The sequence below is a fragment of the Bufo bufo genome, chromosome 7 (assembly GCF_905171765.1).
Source record: "Bufo bufo chromosome 7, aBufBuf1.1, whole genome shotgun sequence".
Classification (NCBI taxonomy): domain Eukaryota; kingdom Metazoa; phylum Chordata; class Amphibia; order Anura; family Bufonidae; genus Bufo; species Bufo bufo.
Window position 1 is genome coordinate 142,727,112 of NC_053395.1, and position 19,352 is coordinate 142,746,463.

Here is a 19,352-nt window from a genome sequence, read left to right on the forward strand (position 1 = left end):
CTGTGAAGGTCACTGTTAAAGGGGGAGCTGCTGTGGAGGTCACTGTTAAGGGGACGGTTATTGTGGAAATCACTGTTAAGGAGACGGGGTACTGTGCAGATCACAAATAAAGGGGCGACCTCTGTGGAGGTTACTGTTAAAGGGGAGGGCACTGTAGATGTTACTGTTAAGGGGGCAGGCCGCTGTGGAGGTCATTGTTAAGGGAGGAGGGGACTGTGGAGGTCACTATTAAAGAGGCAGCGTGGTACTGTGAGGTCACTGTTAAGGGAACGGGGTATTGTGAGGTCACTGTTAAGGGAGCAGGGTACAGTGGAGGTCACTGTTAAAGGGCTTCTGTCAGCCCACTAAACCGTTTTTTTTTTGCTTAATAATAACCCCTACACTGCGATTTATCCATACATAAGTAAAATAAGAATTTTGGTTCAGTAGAATTTGCTAAAACCCTATTTTTATAATATGTAAATTACCTTGCTACCAGCAAGTAGGGCGGCTACTTGCTGGTAGCAGCCGCATCCTCCGATGGTAATGACGCCCCCTCTGCTTGTTGATTGACAGGGCCAGCGGACGGGATCTTTCTCCGCTGGCCCTGCCTGTTTTCATTTAATATCTGGCGCCTGCGCCGCGGCCGTACCTATCTTCAATCGGCGCAGGCGCACTGAGAGGCGGCCACTCACTCGGCCGCTTCATCCTCAATGCGCCTGCGCCGATGACGTCACATCTACACCCGGCGCAGGCGCATTGAGGATGAAGCGGCCGAGTGAGTGGCCGCCTCTCAGTGCGCCTGCGCCGATTAAAGATAGGCACGGCCGCGGCGCAGGCGCCAGATATTGAATGAAAACAGGCAGGGCCAGCGGAGAAAGATCCCGTCCGCTGGCCCTGTCAATCAACAAGCAGAGGGTGCGTCATTACCATCGGAGGATGCGGCTGCTACCAGCAAGTAGCCGCCCTACTTGCTGGTAGCAAGGTAATTTACATATTATAAAAATAGGGTTTTAGCAAATTCTACTGAACCAAAATTCTTATTTTACTTATGTATGGATAAATCGCAGTGTAGGGGTTATTATTAAGCAAAAAAAACAAAAAACGGTTTAGTGGGCTGACAGAAGCCCTTTAAGGGAGCAGGGTACAGTGGAGGTCACTGTTAAGGGAGCGGGGTACAGTGGAGGTCACTGTTAAGGGAGCGGGGTACTGTGGCAGTCACTATTAAAGGGTCAGCTGCTGTGGAGGTCTCTGTTAAGGGGGAATGGTGGAGGTCACAGTTAAGGGGACTGTAACCTATAATCAGTGTTAAGGGGCGGGTGCTGTAGAGGTCACTGTTAAGGGGGCGGGGCCCCTGTAGAGTTCACTGTCAAGAGGGTGGGGTGCTGTGGAACTCACTGTTAAAGGGGCAGGCTGCTGTGAAGGTCAAAGTTAAGGGGGTGGGCTGCTGTGGACGTCCTATTTCAAGGAGGCGGGGCACTGTGGTGGGGGATCAGTGTTAAGGTGCGGGGTACTGTAGATGTCACTGTTATAGGGGATACTGTCAATATCTTTTAACTACACACACAAACATTAAATGAAATAGATGAAATATACGTGTGCGAAGCTGGGTCCTTCTGCTAGTACTGTATATAGTCAAGCCAACTCAGATCATCTTATATAAAAGAAGGTTAAAAAGAAATTAAACATGTTGCTTATTAGTAATGGTACATTTCTCTTGGTTTTATATTGTAGGAGGCCATTAATAACAATTCATTCTATGGACCACAAAGACGACTAGAGGTCGGAAATATAGAAGAAGCCTTTCAAACAGCTGATCAGGTGCATGAAGGTACAACGCTTATCGCCACTAATATAATTTAGTTCCTAAAATATTGTCATTAATTGCATTGCCCTATTTAGCCATATGAGCATGGATACAGTGCAGTAGAAATGTTCCATGTTTTCTCTGCAGAGAGGCATCACTCAAAGTAATCCAAAACCAGTGAAATATTTAATCCATATGCAATATTTTGACTGAAAAGCCTTTACGTAGCATTTTCATCTGAAAAGTCACATATGGATTAAAGACATCACTGGTTTTGGAGCACTGCCTCTCCCTCTGTTTGTAGAACTTCATACCCGAAGGGGTGAGTTGGACCAATCCCCTAAAAGGTGTGCACCCACCTATGTTGCTCTTCTGGGTGTGCTATCCACACTTTTTCATTTTGATCTGCAGATTTGTCCCGTTAAAGTGTACCTGCACTTTAAAAATAAGAAAGGGATCAAGAGCATGTTTTTCCTCGACTGTCAAATTATGATGTATATGAAAATCTCCCTGTTTAAATTGGTAGAGCAATTTTTCAACATCCTGTTGAACCAGATTAATAAATGTCTCAACTGGGTGATGGGATTTAGTAGGTGAAAAGGTGCTTTTAATTTTCAAGCCAAACTGCTTTGGAGAAAGTGCACCAGACTCTATCCCATCACCCAGTCGAGAAACACAATGTTCATTAGAAAAATGAGCTTTCAAAAGTATATTTCAGTAAAACCGCTGTAAGTCCATATCCAGGGTGAAAGTATCAAAGCTCCCAGTGGGGCTGAAGGACAGACCCTTTTGCAATAAGTTCATTTGTGCCGGACTCAGGTTTTTAGAAGACAGATATAAAACTAAGTTTTCTGCCATACCTGTGACCGTGTCATTCTTGGTGCGTCCGCCTCGCCGATGATGGCTCCCTGCTCTCCTGGAATCGGCTTTTTTGGGTGGTAGCGTTTGCCCAAAAAAGGCCTCCGTTGCCCACTTGTAGTGTCGCTGCCAGATAATAATCACAGATCGGCACTGCGGCAGGAACTAACGTGGTGGTGCACGTGTCCAGGGGCTGGCGTCCCAGGTAAGCAATATGAAGAAAGGACCGGCACTCACAATGGTTGCTTATGATGCTTGGTTTATTGTCACATACCAGTGACGTGTTTTGGCACAATACGTGCCTTCAAACTGTGTGCATACAAGAAATCATCCCACATTTAAATAGCCCGCCAGATAACAAGGAACTGACGTCATGTTGTCGTCATTTATAGACTCAAATGCCCCTGCGGTTTACTGTATGTGGGCGAAACTTAAATGAGAATGAAAGATAGGTTCAGTAAACATAAGTCCACCATAAGGAAGGGTAACCTGTTGCTTCCTATACCACACCACTTCTATCAGCAGAAGCACACCATTAGGGATGAGCAAACCCGAACTGTATATTTTGGGGTGTCCGTGACACGGACCCGAACCCGAACATTTTCGTAAAAGTTTGGGTTCGGTGTTCGGCGCTTTCTTGGCGCTTTTTGAAAGGCTGCAAAGCAGCCAATCAACAAGCGTCATACTACTTGCCCGAAGAGGCCATCACAGCCTTGCCTACTATTGGCATGGCTGTGATTGGCCAGTGCAGCATGTGACCCAGCCTCTATATAAGCTTGGGTCACGTAGCGCTGCACGTCACTCTGCTGATTCAAGCATAGGGAGAGGTTGCTGCTGCGACGTTAGGGCGAGATTAGGCAGATTAACTCCTCCAAAAGACTTAATTCAGTGATCGATCTCCAGCTGTGGATCATTGAAGTGCTGATATTGAATTGCTCACTTTTTTTAGGCTGCCCAGAGCGTTTTTATATCACTTTTTTCTGGGGTGATCGGCGGCCATTTTGTGGCTTGTGGTGCACCAGCACAAGCTACCACCAAGTGCATTTAACCATCAATAGTGTGGTTATTTTTTGCTATATCCTACATCAGGTGCAGGCTGAGCCTGTGTCACCCAAGTGCATTTAACCATCAACAGTGTGGTTATTTTTTGGCCATATACTACATCAGGTGCAGGCTGAGCCTGTGTCACCCAAGTGCATTTAACCATCAATAGTGTGGTTATTTTTTGCTATATCCTACATCAGGTGCAGGCTGAGCCTGTGTCACCCAAGTGCATTTAACCATCAACAGTGTGGTTATTTTTTGGCCATATACTACATCAGGTGCAGGCTGAGCCTGTGTCACCCAAGTGCATTTAACCATCAACAGTGTGGTTATTTTTTGGCCATATACTACATCAGGTGCAGGCTGAGCCTGTGTCACCCAAGTGCATTTAACCATCAAAAGTGTGGTTATTATTTGGCCATATACTACATCAGGGGCAAGTTGAGCCTGTCACCCAGCGCCTAAAAAATAGGCCTGACATTTCTATTCATCCAAATCAGTACAGTTTTAGCTGGTCAAGTTATATTTAGTGACCGTAAAAGCACAGTTTTTGTTCTGGGTTGAAAAACTATTCCCAAATTTGCCATTCTCAAAATTAGTAGTTTCTGCTATATCAGGCCTACTTTAAATCTATCCCAAAAAGGATATCTTAGATTGAAGGTGCTGATAGTGTCATTCTGAAAAACTTAACACACACGCTACAGTGCAGATACAAGTCTAATTCTGTGATTAAAGGTATATCTGTCACACAGCGCGTAAAAAATAGGCCTCACATTTATATTCAACCAAATCTGTACTGTTTTAGCTGGTCAAATTATTTGTAGTGACCGTAAAAGCACAGTTTTTTTTCTGGGTTGAAGAACTATTCCCAAATTTGCCATTCTCAAAATTAGTAGTTTCTGCTATATCAGGCCTACTTTAAATCTATCCCAAAAAGGATATCTTAGATTGAAGGTGCTGATAGTGTCATTCTGAAAAACCTAACACACACGCTACAGTGCAGATACAAGTCTAATTCTGTGATTAAAGGTATATCTGTCACACAGCGCGTAAAAAATAGGCCTCACATTTATATTCAACCAAATCTGTACTGTTTTAGCTGGTCAAATTATTTGTAGTGACCGTAAAAGCACAGTTTTTGTTCTGGGTTGAAAAACTATTACCAAATTTGCCATTCTCAAAATTAGTAGTTTCTGCTATATCAGGCCTACTTTAAATCTATCCCAAAAAGGATATCTTAGATTCCAGGTGCTGATAGTGTCATTCTGAAAAACTTAACACACATGCTACATTGCAGATACAAGTCTAATTCTGTGATTTAAGGTATATCTGTCACACAGCGCGTAAAAAATAGGCCTCACATTTATATTCAACCAAATCTGTACTGTTTTAGCTGGTCAAATTATTTGTAGTGACCGTAAAAGCACAGTTTTTGTTCTGGGTTGAAAAACTATTACCAAATTTGCCATTCTCAAAATTAGTAGTTTCTGCTATATCAGGCCTACTTTAAATCTATCCCAAAAAGGATATCTTAGATTCCAGGTGCTGATAGTGTCATTCTGAAAAACTTAACACACATGCTACATTGCAGATACAAGTCTAATTCTGTGATTTAAGGTATATCTGTCACACAGCGCGTAAAAAATAGGCCTCACATTTATATTCAACCAAATCTGTCATTACTTGTGTGCCTGTATTAGTGTAATACGGTACCTAAATAGATAGCCAGACAGTGTTAGGTGTCTGTAAAAAAAGGCCTTAATTTTAATTCAATACATTGGCCCGAATAATATTTTTCTTATTGTGGTGAACGGTAACAATGAGGAAAACAACTAGTAAGGGACGCGGACGTGGACATGGTCGTGGTGGTGTTAGTGGACCCTCTGGTGCTGGGAGAGGACGTGGCCGTTCTGCCACAGCCACACGTCCTAGTGTACCAACTACCTCAGGTCCCAGTAGCCGCCAGAATTTACAGGGATATTTGGTGGGGCCCAATGCCGTTCTAAGGATGGTAAGGCCTGAGCAGGTACAGGCATTAGTCAATTGGGTGGCCGACAGTGCATCCAGCACGTTCACATTATCTCCCACCCAGTCTTCTGCAGAAAGCGCACAGATGGCGCATGAAAACCAAGCCCATCAGTCTGTCACATCACCCCCATGCATATCAGGGAAACTGTCTGAGCCTCAAGTTATGCAGCAGTCTCTTATGCTGTTTGAAGACTCTGCTGCCAGGGTTTCCCAAGGGCATCCACCTAGCCCTTCCCCAGGGGTGGAAGAGATAGAATGCACTAACGCACAACCACTTATGTTTCCTGATGATGAGGACATGGGAATACCATCTCAGCACGTCTCTGATGATGACGAAACACAGGTGCCAACTGCTGCGTCTTTCTGCAGTGTGCAGACTGAACAGGAGGTCAGGGATCAAGACTGGGTGGAAGACGATGCAGGGGACGATGAGGTCCTAGACCCCACATGGAATGAAGGTCGTGCCACTGACTTTCACAGTTCGGAGGAAGAGGCAGTGGTGAGACCGAGCCAACAGCGTAGCAAAAGAGGGAGCAGTGGGCAAAATCATAACACCCGCCGCCAAGAGACTCCGCCTGCTACTGACCGCCGCCATCTGGGACCGAGCACCCCAAAGGCAGCTTCAAGGAGTTCCCTGGCATGGCACTTCTTCAAACAATGTGCTGACGACAAGACCCGAGTGGTTTGCACGCTGTGCCATCAGAGCCTGAAGCGAGGCATTAACGTTCTGAACCTTAGCACAACCTGCATGACCAGGCACCTGCATGCAAAGCATGAACTGCAGTGGAGTAAACACCTTAAAAACAAGGAAGTCACTCAGGCTCCCCCTGCTACCTCTTCTGCTGCTGCCGCCTCGGCCTCTTCTGCTGCTGCAGCCTCGGCCTCTTCCTCCGCCTCTGGAGGAACGTTGGCACCTGCCGCCTAGCAAACATGGGATGTACCACCAACACCACCACCTGCGTCACCAAGCATCTCAACCATGTCACACGGCAGCGTTCAGCTCTCCATCTCACAAACATTTGAGAGAAAGCGTAAATTCCCACATAGCCACCCTCGATCCCTGGCCCTGAATGCCAGCATTTCTAAACTACTGGCCTATGAAATGCTGTCATTTAGGCTGGTGGACACAGACAGCTTCAAACAGCTCATGTCGCTTGCTGTCCCACGGTATGTTGTTCCCAGCCGGCACTACTTCTCCAAGAGAGCCGTGCCTTCCCTGCACAACCAAGTGTCCGATAAAATCAAGTGTGCACTGCGCAACGCCATCTGTGGCAAGGTCCACCTAACCACAGATACGTGGACCAGTAAGCACGGCCAGGGACGCTATATCTCCCTAACTGCACACTGGGTAAATGTAGTGGCGGCTGGGCCCCAGGCGGAGAGCTGTTTGGCGCACGTCCTTCCGCCGCCAAGGATCGCAGGGCAACATTCTTTGCCTCCTGTCTCCTCCTCCTCCTACTCAGCTTCCTCCTCCTCTTCTTCCACCTGCTCATCCAGTCAGCCACACACCTTCACCACCAACTTCAGCACAGCCCGGGGTAAACGTCAGCAGGCCGTTCTGAAACTCATATGTTTGGGGGACAGGCCCCACACCGCACAGGAGTTGTGGCGGGGTATAGAACAACAGACCGACGAGTGGTTGCTGCCGGTGAGCCTCAAGCCCGGCCTGGTGGTGTGCGATAATGGGCGAAATCTCGTTGCAGCTCTGGGACTAGCCGGTTTGACGCACATCCCTTGCCTGGCGCATGTACTGAATTTAGTGGTGCAGAAGTTCATTCGCAACTACCCCGACATGTCAGAGCTGCTGCATAAAGTGCGGGCCGTCTGTTCGCGCTTCCGGCGTTCACACCCTGCTGCTGCACGCCTGTCTGCGCTACAGCGTAACTTCAGCCTTCCCGCTCACCGCCTCATATGCGATGTGCCCACCAGGTGGAACTCCACCTTGCACATGCTGGACAGACTGTGCGAGCAGCAGCAGGCCATAGTGGAGTTTCAGCTGCAGCACGCACGGGTCAGTCGCACTGCGGAACAGCACCACTTCACCACCAATGACTGGGCCTCCATGCGAGACCTGTGTGCCCTGTTGCGCTGTTTCGAGTACTCCACCAACATGGCCAGTGGCGATGACGCCGTTATCAGCGTTACAATACCACTTCTATGTCTCCTTGAGAAAACACTTAGAGTGATGATGGAAGAGGAGGTGGCCCAGGAGGAAGAGGAGGAAGAGGGGTCATTTTTAGCACTTTCAGGCCAGTCTCTTCGAAGTGACTCAGAGGGAGGTTTTTTGCAACACCAGAGGCCAGGTACAAATGTGGCCAGACAGGGCCCACTACTGGAGGACGAGGAGGAGGTGGAGGAGGATGAGGATGAAGCATGTTCACAGCGGGGTGGCACCCAAAGCAGCTCGGGCCCATCACTGGTGCGTGGCTGGGGGGAAACACAGGATGATGACGATATGCCTCCCACAGAGGACAGCTTGTCCTTACCTCTGGGCAGCCTGGCACACATGAGCGACTACATGCTGCAGTGCCTGCGCAACGACAGCAGAGTTGCCCAAATTTTAAGGTGTGCGGACTACTGGGTTGCCACCCTGCTGGATCCCCGGTACAAAGACAATGTGCCCACCTTACTTCCTACACTGGAGCGTGATAGGAAGATGCGCGAGTACAAGCGCACGTTGGTAGACGCGCTACTGAGAGCATTCCCAAATGTCACAGGGGAACCAGTGGAAGCCCAAGGCGAAGGCAGAGGAGGAGCAAGAGGTCGCCAACGCAGCTGTGTCACGCCCAGCTCCTCTGAGGGCAGGGTTAGCATGGCAGAGATGTGGAAAAGTTTTGTCACCACGCCACAGCTAACTGCACCACCACCTGATACGGAACGTGTTAGCAGGAGGCAACATTTCACTAACATGGTGGAACAGTACCTGTGCACACCCCTCCACGTACTGACTGATGGTTCGGCCCCATTCAAGTTCTGGGTCTCCAAATTGTCCACGTGGCCAGAGCTAGCCTTTTATGCCTTGGAGGTGCTGGCCTGCCCGGCGGCCAGCGTTTTGTCTGAACGTGTATTCAGCACGGCAGGGGGCGTCATTACAGACAAACGCAGCCGCCTGTCTACAGCCAATGTGGACAAGCTGACGTTCATAAAAATGAACCAGGCATGGATCCCACAGGACCTGTCCATCCCTTGTGCAGATTAGACATTAACTACCTCCCCTTAACAATATATTATTGTACTCCAGGGCACTTCCTCATTCAATCCTATTTTTATTTTCATTTTACCATTATATTGTGGGGCAACCCAAAGTTGAATGAACCTCTCCTCTGTCTGGGTGCCGGGCCCTAAATGTGTGACAGTGGCCTGTTTGTCACTACCAGAGCTTTGAGACGTTCTCACAGCTCTGTTTCTCCACCTCTGTGATGATGTCACTACCAGAGCTTGGAGGAGTTCTCACTGCTCTGTTTCTCCGCCACTGGGATGAGGTCATTACTTTCTGTTTCCTTCCTTCCAGCTGTTCCTCCTATGTTTGATTTCTCTGCCTTTAAATCACTCCTCCTCCTTTTGTAGAGTGTGGATTATATTTCTCATTTGAGTTGTAGCTCTTGCTTGAGTATCTTCACTTGTATGCTATCATTTCACTGGACCTTTGTTCTGCTGCAGCAAGTACTCCGGATATTGCCACCTGTCTTTGGATCCATCTTCTCTGCTGCCGCAGCACCTTCAGCTAAGTGTGCAGACATTGTAGTGTATCTGTTTGTTTTCTGACCGGATCCGAGGCGACCACGGTTCCCTCCATATACTGAGCAGGGCACCGGTGGCCGTGCCCCTTCCACTATTGTAGGGGTTACAGTGGTCATCAGTCTAGGTACGCGGGCATGCCTCGTTCCACCATTAGGATCCGGGTATGTGCTTAGCAGTATAGGGAAAGCTTTGAGGGTCTGACAGGGGTCACCCTTTATCCTCCCTAGTTTGGGTCCGGTCAGTGGCTCTATTTTCTGTGTATGCTCTAGTTGCTCACTTACAGCCGTGACATTATAATCCACCAAAACCGTCTTTTTTGACATGGATCCGCTTTCTGGCCTGGTTGACCGCATGCAGGGTCTTTCTTTGGAGGTAGCGGATCTCCGTCAATCTATGACTCAGCTTCAAGCATTGGGCTCTGCTCCGGCCCATGGAGTCTGTTGCGAGCCAAAGGTCTCACTTCCGGAAACATTCTCTGGGGGCAGTGAGAATTTTGTTCGCTTCAGAGAGGCATGCAAACTCCATTTTTGCTTGTGTCCCCATTCCTCTGGTAATGAAGAGCAGAGGGTGAGGATTGCCATCTCCCTGCTCAGGGGTAATGCTCAGACTTGGGCATTTTCGCTGCCATCAGGGGGATCCCTCCCTTCGATCCGTGGAAAGATTTTTTGTGGCCCTGGGGCAGATATATGATGACCCGGATCGTGTTGCGCTGGCCGAATCTAACTTACGTTTTTTATGCCAGAACAAACTGTCTGCGGAGTTTTATTGTTCTGAATTTCGGAGATGGGCAGCTGATTCAGGTTGGAATGATGCTGCACTCCGGAGTCAGTTCTGTCATGGTCTCTCAGAGAGATTGAAAGATGCGTTTGCTTTCCATGAGAGACCAACGTCCTTAGAGTCTGCCATGTCATTGGCGGTACGCCTTGACAGGCGTCTAAGAGAAAGAAACGAGACCTCTCTGTCCAGCCATTGTCAGTCTAGGGGCAGTGGTGCGGACTCATTCAGTGTGCAAGGGCCTCATCCTGTCTCGGTCCCCTCTGAGGAGGAGCCCATGCAGCTAGGTCGACTTGCCCCTGATAAAAGAGGATTTAGTCCTCAGAGTATGGTGTGTTTTTGTTGTGGGGGCATAGGTCATTTGGCAAACGTTTGTCCGTCTAGGAGATTCTTGAACTGTACTAAGAGCGATAATAAGAGAAAAACCTCAAAAGGTAAATCATCAAACTCTGCTTCATCTGCTACTTTGGGCAAAGTTGATGTAGGAATTGATGCTTTTCCTCTGACCTGCAGTTCCCGTTTTCTCCTGTCTGCCAGGGTGGCGCTAGAGAGCAAAGTCATTTCTTGTGAGATTTTTGTCGATAGTGAAGCGGCCGTCAATCTTATTGACACTCAATTTGTAGCCCTGCATGGTTTTCAGGTTTGTACATTAGAAAAGGATATACCTGTTTTTGCTATTGACTCTGCTCCACTCTCACAGAGATCTCTGAAGGGCATTGTTCACAATATCCGGTTGGCTGTGGGTGACACTCATGTGGAGGATATATCTTGTTTTGTCCTTAACGGATTGCCTTCTCCTCTAGTTTTGGGGTTACCCTGGCTCACTAGACATAACCCCACTATTGATTGGCAAGGAAGGCAAATAAATGAGTGGAGTGACTTTTGTAGAGAGAATTGTCTTACAGCGACTTTTGCAGAGGTGTCTACTAAAACTGTGCCATCATTTCTCTCTGATTTCTCGGACGTCTTTTCCGAGAGCGGTGTTCAGGAGCTACCTCCTCACCGGGAGTTTGACTGTCCCATTAACCTCATTCCCGGCGCCAAGCTGCCAAAAGCACGCCTCTACAACCTCTCACAACCGGAAAGAATCGCAATGCAAACCTATATCTCCGAGAGTCTCGATAAGGGGCATATTCGTCCCTCAAAATCACCTGTTGCCGCTGGTTTTTTTTTTGTTAAAAAAAAAGATGGCTCTCTGAGACCTTGCCTAGATTTTAGGGAGCTGAACCGTATCACGATTTGCGATCCCTATCCCCTTCCTCTGATCCCGGACCTCTTCAACCAAATTGTTGGGGCCAAGGTTTTTTCCAAATTGGATTTGAGAGGCGCGTACAACCTGGTCAGGGTCAGAGAGGGGGATGAATGGAAAACGGCCTTTAATACCCCTAACGGGCATTTCGAGAATCTCGTTATGCCTTTCGGCCTGATGAATGCTCCGGCCGTCTTTCAGCATTTTGTTAACAGTATTTTCTACCATTTAATGAGGAAATTTGTATTGGTGTATCTTGATGATATTTTGATTTTTTCCCCTGATGTTCAGACCCATCAGGATCATCTTTTTCAGGTTTTGCAGATTCTGCGGGAAAATAAATTGTACGCCAAGCTGGAGAAATGTGTTTTTATGGTATCAGAGATTCAATTTCTGGGTTTTCTGCTCTCTGCTTCTGGTTTTCGCATGGATCCGGAGAAGGTCCGTGCTGTACTTGAGTGGGAGCTTCCCGAGAATCAGAAGGCATTGATGCGCTTTCTGGGTTTTGCGAACTATTACAGAAAGTTCATTTTGAATTATTCCTCTGTTGTCAAACCCCTCACTGACATGACAAAACAGGGGGCGGATTTTTCCTCTTGGTCGAAGGAGGCGCTTGCAGCTTTTTCTAAGATTAAAGAGAGTTTTGAGTCTGCTCCCGTCTTGGTGCATCCCGATGTTTCCTTACCTTTTATTGTTGAGGTGGATGCTTCCGAGGTGGGTGTGGGTGCGGTTTTGTCCCAGGGCCCTTCTCCTGCCAAATGGCGACCCTGTGCCTTTTTCTCTAAAAAACTCTCCCCGGCAGAGAAAAACTATGATGTGGGAGATAGGGAGTTGTTGGCCATCAAGTTGGCTTTCGAGGAATGGCGCCATTGGTTGGAGGGGGCCAGGCACCCTATCACCGTTTTTACCGACCATAAGAATCTGGCGTACTTGGAGTCGGCCAGGCGTATGAATCCGAGACAGGCCAGATGGTCTCTGTTCTTCTCCAGATTCAATTTTGTCGTTACATTCCGCCCTGGGATCAAAAATGTGAAGGCTGATGCTCTCTCTCGCTGTTTTCCGGGAGGAGGAAACTCTGAGGACCCGGGTCCCATTTTGGCGGAGGGGGTAGTTGTTTCTGCTCTATATTCTGATTTGGAGGCCGAGGTCCAGGCTGCCCAGACTAAGGCACCTGCCCGTTGTCCTTCTGGGAAGTTGTTTGTGCCTCCTGAGCTACGTCACAAACTCTTCAAGGAGCATCATGATACTGTTCTTGCTGGTCACCCCGGGAGTAGAGCCACGGTAGATCTCATTGCTCAGAGATTTTGGTGGCCGGCTCTTCGTAAGTCGGTGGAGGGTTTTGTGGCTGCTTGTGAGACGTGCGCTCGCGCTAAGGTCCCTCGTTCACGGCCTTCAGGTTCCCTTCTCCCGTTACCCATACCTTCCCGTCCTTGGACACACCTGTCCATGGACTTTATCACGGATCTTCCTCGTTCCTCAGGGAAGTCGGTGATCCTGGTGGTGGTGGACCGTTTTAGCAAGATGGCTCATTTCGTACCTTTCCCTGGTTTACCCAATGCTAAAACGTTGGCGCAAGCTTTTGTCGACCATATTGTTAAGTTGCATGGCATTCCCTCTGATATTGTTTCCGATAGAGGCACGCAGTTTGTGTCCAGATTCTGGAAGGCTTTGTGTTCTCGCCTGGGGGTTCGGCTGTCCTTCTCTTCTGCTTTTCACCCACAGTCGAATGGTCAGACTGAGCGCCTCAATCAGAATCTGGAGACATATTTGCGCTGTTTCGTGGCAGAGAACCAGGAGGATTGGTGTTCATTTCTCCCTCTTGCTGAGTTTGCTCTGAACAACCGTCGTCAGGAATCTTCTGATAAGTCACCATTCTTTGGTGCATATGGGTTCCATCCGCAGTTTGGGACATTCTCGGGAGGGGCTCCTTCTGGTTTACCTGAGGAGGAGAGATTTTCCTCGTCTTTGTCTACCATTTGGCAAAAGATTCAGAGTAATCTTAGAAAGATGAGTGAGAGGTATAAGCGTGTGGCTGATAAGAGACGTGTGCCTGGTCCGGACCTGAATGTGGGTGATCTGGTGTGGTTGTCTACAAGAAATATTAAACTGAAGGTTCCCTCCTGGAAATTGGGTCCCAAGTTTATTGGGCCTTATAAAATCTTGTCAGTCATCAATCCTGTTGCCTTCCGTCTTGATCTTCCACGGGTTTGGAAGATACATAATGTATTTCACAGATCTCTCTTAAAACCATATGTCCAGCCCACGGTACCCTCCTCTTTGCCTCCTCCTCCGATTTTGGTTGATGGCAATCTGGAGTTTGAGGTTTCCAGAATTGTGGACTCTCGCATTGTCCGCGGTTCTCTTCAGTACCTCGTTCATTGGAAGGGTTATGGTCCTGAGGAGAGGATGTGGGTTCCGGTGTCGGACATTAAAGCCACTCGCCTTATCAGGGCATTTCATAGGGCTCATCCTGAGAAGATGGGTCCTGGGTGTCCGGAGTCCACCTGTAGAGGGGGGGGGGGTACTGTCACTACCAGAGCTTTGAGACGTTCTCACAGCTCTGTTTCTCCACCTCTGTGATGATGTCACTACCAGAGCTTGGAGGAGTTCTCACTGCTCTGTTTCTCCGCCCCTGGGATGAGGTCATTACTTTCTGTTTCCTTCCTTTCAGCTGTTCCTCCTATGTTTGATTTCTCTGCCTTTAAATCACTCCTCCTCCTTTTGTAGAGTGTGGATTATATTTCTCATTTGAGTTGTAGCTCTTGCTTGAGTATCTTCACTTGTATGCTATCATTTCACTGGACCTTTGTTCTGCTGCAGCAAGTACTCCGGATATTGCCACCTGTCTTTGGATCCGTCTTTTCTGCTGCCGCAGCACCTTCAGCTAAGTGTGCAGACATTGTAGTGTATCTGTTTGTTTTCTGACCGGATCCAAGGCGACCACGGTTCCCTCCATATATTGAGCAGGGCACCGGTGGCCGTGCCCCTTCCACTATTGTAGGGGTTACAGTGGTCATCAGTCTAGGTACGCGGGCATGCCTCGTTCCACCATTAGGATACGGGTATGTGCTTAGTAGCATAGGGAAAGCTTTGAGGGTCTGACAGGGGTCACCCTTTATCCTCCCTAGTTTGGGTCCGGTCAGTGGCTCTATTTTCTGTGTATGCTCTAGTTGCTCACTTACAGCCGTGACACTGTTCCAGTGGTGGGTGACGTGAAGCCTGATTCTCTGCTATGACATGAAGACTGATTCTGTGCTGACATGAAGCCAGATTCTCTGTTACGCGACCTCTCTCCTCTGCCTGGGTGCCTGGGCCTAAATATGTGACAGTGGCCTGTTCCAGTGGTGGGTGACGTGAAGCCTGATTCTCTGCTATGACATGAAGACTGATTCTGTGCTGACATGAAGCCAGATTCTCTGTTACGGGACCTCTCTCCTCTGTCTTGGTGCCTGGGCCTAAATATGTGACAGTGGCCTGTTCCAGTGGTGGGTGACGTTAAGCCTGATTCTCTGCTATGACATGAAGACTGATTCTCTGCTGACATGAAGCCTGAATCTCTGTTATGGGACCTCTCTCCTCTGCCTGGGTGCCTGGGCCTAAATATGTGACAGTGGCCTGTTCCAGTGGTGGGTGACGTGAAGCCTGATTCTCTGCTATGACATGAAGACTGATTCTCTGCTGACATGAAGCCTGAATCTCTGTTATGGGACCTCTCTCCTCTGCCTGGGTGCCTGGGCCTAAATATGTGACAGTGGCCTGTTCCAGTGGTGGGTGACGTGAAGCCTGATTCTCTGCTATGACATGAAGACTGATTCTCTGCTGACATGAAGCCTGAATCTCTGTTATGGGACCTCTCTCCTCTGCCTGGGTGCCTGGGCCTAAATATGTGACAGTGGCCTGTCCCAGTGGTGGGTGACGTGAAGCCTGATTCTCTGCTATGACATGAAGACTGATTCTTTGCTGACATGAAGCCAGATTCTCTGTTACGGGACCTCTCTCCTCTGTCTGGGTGCCTGGGCCTAAATATGTGACAGTGGCCTGTTCCAGTGGTGGGTGACGTGAAGCCTGATTCTCTGCTATGACATGAAGACTGATTCTCTGCTGACATGAAGCCTGAATCTCTGTTATGGGACCTCTCTCCTCTGCCTGGGTGCCTGAGCCTAAATATGTGACAGTGGCCTGTTCCAGTGGTGGGTGACGTGAAGCCTGATTCTCTGCTATGACATGAAGACTGATTCTATGCTGACATGAAGCCTGAATCTCTGTTATGGGACCTCTCTCCTCTGCCTGGGTGCCTGGGCCTAAATATGTGACAGTGGCCTGTTCCAGTGGTGGGTGACGTGAAGCCTGATTCTCTGCTATGACATGCAGACTGATTCTCTGCTGACATGAAGCCAGATTCTCTGTTACGGGACCTCTCTCCTCTGCCTGGGTGCCTGGGCCTAAATATCTGACAATGGACTGTTCCAGTGTTGGGTGACGTAAAGCCTGATTCTCTGCTATGACATGCAGACTGATTCTCTGCTGACATGAAGCCAGATTCTCTGTTACGGGACCTCTCTCCTCTGCCTGGGTGCCGGGGCCTAAATATATGACAATGGACTGTTACAGTGGTGGGTAACGTGAAGCCAGATTCTCTGCTATGGCATGAAGACTGATTCTCTGCTGACGTGAAGCCAGATTCTCTGCTATGGGACCTCTCTCCAATTGATATTGGTTTATTTTTATATATTTTATTTTTATTTTAATTCATTTCCCTATCCACATTTGTTTGCAGGGGATTTACCTACATGTTGCTGCCTTTTGCAGCCCTCTAGCTCTTTCCTGGGCTGTTTTACAGCCTTTTTAGTGCCGAAAAGTTTGGGTCCCCATTGACTTTAATGGGGTTCGGGTTCGGGACGAAGTTCGGGTCGGGTTCGGATCCCGAACCCGAACATTTCCGGGAAGTTCGGCCGAACTTCTCGAACCCGAACATCCAGGTGTTCGCTCAACTCTACACACCATCTCTCAGTTCCTCTTCCAGATCATTGAAAGCATTTCACAACCACGCCGGGGAGGTGACAGAAATAAATTATTGCTCAGAAGAAAAGCTTACTGCATTCACCGGTTACAAACGTTGGAACCCAGGGGTTTGAACGCGATTATGATTTATATAGCTTTTTGTGAACCAAATTTTATGTAGCTTTCATTTGTTCATTTTTGTTTCCATAGCGGAATTGAACCATATCGCAATTATGAATTATTGTATATTGGAGCATATGATATGGACTTTATTTATATGGTTGGCTACTTTCAGCTGTTCATTTCATTGTTTTTTCTCAATACAATGTTAGTTTTTTTTCTGTTAGTGTAGTGGGTTGTCATGACAACATGACGTCAGTTCCTTGTTATCTGGCGGGCTATTTAAAGAGGACCTTTCACAGATCCTGACATGCCTATTTTAATAGCTTCATGCATTCCCCATGTGATAACAATTCTGGAGCATCTATTCTTATGGCTCTATGCTGTGCCATTGCTTTATTATTTCTACTAGAAGTTATAAATGAATTGCTATTAGCCTTCAGTAAGGGTAGAGAGGGGGGTAACCAGTTGGGGGGGGGGGGGGGGGTGTACCTGCAGTGTCTGAAAATGGCAGCACTGATTGGATAGAGTCAGTCTGTGCAGGTACACCCCCCCCCCCCCCAACTGGTTACCACCCCTCTGTACCCTTACTGCAGACTGCTAGCAATTCATTCATAACTTCTAGTAGAAATATTAAAGGAATTACACAACATACAGACATAAGAATAGATGCTCCATAATTGTTATTACATGGGGAATGCATGAAGCTATTAAAACAGGAATGTCAAGAGTTGTGAAAGGTCCTCTTTAAATGTGGGATAATTTCTTGTATGCACACAGTTTGATGAAGGCACGCATTGTGCCGAAACGCGTCACTGGTATGTGACAATAAACCAAGCATCATAAGCAACCATTTTGACATGTCAGAAATTCTGATCTGTAGCGTTTTTGGTGCTAAGACCCCTTGTGATTGTTAAAATGAAGGGGCAGAGGTGGTAAGCTGAATGTTGTGCCCTTTTGGTTGTGGAATAACAGGTGTTCTTTAAGTCTCATCAGAACTACCTAGGTTAAAGGCATCCCAGTCACTAACACAGAGAATCTCTCACTCTAATCTACCAAACCTGTCCATCTATTACAGGGTTGACCACTCATATAAAGGTGTTATCTGGGAATTGATATTGATGACCTCTGGTGAGCACTATGGCCTCCTGGCAGCTTACCAAGCCCAGTGCTGTACATTTTGTAGCGGCTGTGTTTGGTATTGCAGCTCGGCCCCGTTGACTTGAATGGGACTGACTGTGTAGTCTATGTGACCGATGTACAATAATGTCACTGGCCTAGGAAGAGGCCTAAGAGCCTTAAAGAGCATCACAGCCTTTTGCTTCCAATCTGGTATTGATGACTTATCCTGAGGATAAGTCATCAGTATCAATTCCCAGATAACCCCTTTAAATGACTGGCATGTACTACTTCTTTTCCCAATGTAATTCTATTTGTATAGCTTGTTCTAAGACTGTATCCATGGCTTTAGCTGATCACTGGGTTTCAGTTATCAGTCTGTAACACTGTAATGGTTTTCTTTCTCCTTCTTGTGACCATTGCAGGTGAAATCTATATAGGTGGCCAGGAACATTTCTATATGGAGACTCAAAGTATCCGAGCTGTCCCCAAAGGAGAAGATGGAGAAATGGATGTGTATTTGGCTACCCAAGATCCAACTCACACACAGGTAAGTCAACATTAAAGGGAGTATGCAAACAGAAAATGAACTATTGTTTAAATCATGTTTTTATGATATATATATATATATATATATTTATATATACTGTGTGTGTGTGTGTGTGTGTGTGTGTATATATATATATATTTATATATACTGTGTGTGTGTGTATATATATATAGATATATATACACAGTACAGACCAAAAGTTTGGACACACCTTCTCATTCAAAGAACCCTGAAAATGGTTTTCACTTCACAGGTGTGCCCTGTCAGGTTTAATAAGTGGGATTTCTTGCCTTATAAATGGGGTTAGGACCATCAGTTGCGTTGAGGAGAAGTCAGGTGGATACACAGCTGATAGTCCTACTGAATAGACTGTTAGAATTTGTATTATGGCAAGAAAAAAGCAGCTAAGTAAAGAAAAACGAGTGGCCATCATTACTTTAAGAAATGAAGGTCAGTCAGTCAGCCGAAAACTTGGGAAAACTTTGAAAGTAAGGGCTATTTGACCATGAAGTAGAGTGATGGGGTGCTGCGCCAGATGACCCGGCCTTCACAGTCACCGGACCTGAACCCAATCGAGATGGTTTGGGGTGAGCTGGACTGCAAAGTGAAGGCAAAAGGGCCAACAAGTGCTAAGCATCTCTGGGAACTCCTTCAAGACTGTTGGAAGACCATTTCAGGTGACTACCTCTTGAAGCTCATCAAGAGAATGCCAAGAGTGTGCAAAGCAGTAATCAAAGCAAAAGGTGGCTACTTTGAAGAAACTAGAATATGACATATTTTCAGTTGTTTCACACTTGTTTGTTATGTATATAATTACACATGTGTTAATTCATAGTTTTGATGCCTTCACAGTCATGAAAATAAAGAAAACTCTTTGAATGATAAGGTGTGTCCAAACTTTTGGTCTGTACTGTATATATAATTTTTTTACATAGCATGCCTAGGAAACTCTTCCATAGAAGTCAATGAGATCTCCTCCTGTCCATTGTGTCTATGGCCCATGGTGGCTACTATAAAGCATATGTCTAAATGCTGTTACAATAACATCTGCTTCTAATATCTATTATGTATAGCTCCCATAT

General features: G+C 47.1%; 1 protein-coding gene across 2 annotated transcripts in view; it reads left to right on the forward strand.

Moving 5' to 3' along the window:
• LOC121007452 (aldehyde oxidase-like) overlaps positions 1 to 19,352 on the forward strand; it is a 292,875-nt gene that overhangs the window by 164,481 nt on the left and 109,042 nt on the right. For both annotated transcript variants that reach the window (XM_040439380.1, XM_040439381.1), the window contains 2 exons: positions 1,714 to 1,810; positions 18,146 to 18,270. In XM_040439380.1, the coding sequence (XP_040295314.1) occupies positions 1,714 to 1,810; positions 18,146 to 18,270 (222 nt within the window). The remainder of the gene's footprint in view (positions 1 to 1,713; positions 1,811 to 18,145; positions 18,271 to 19,352) is intronic.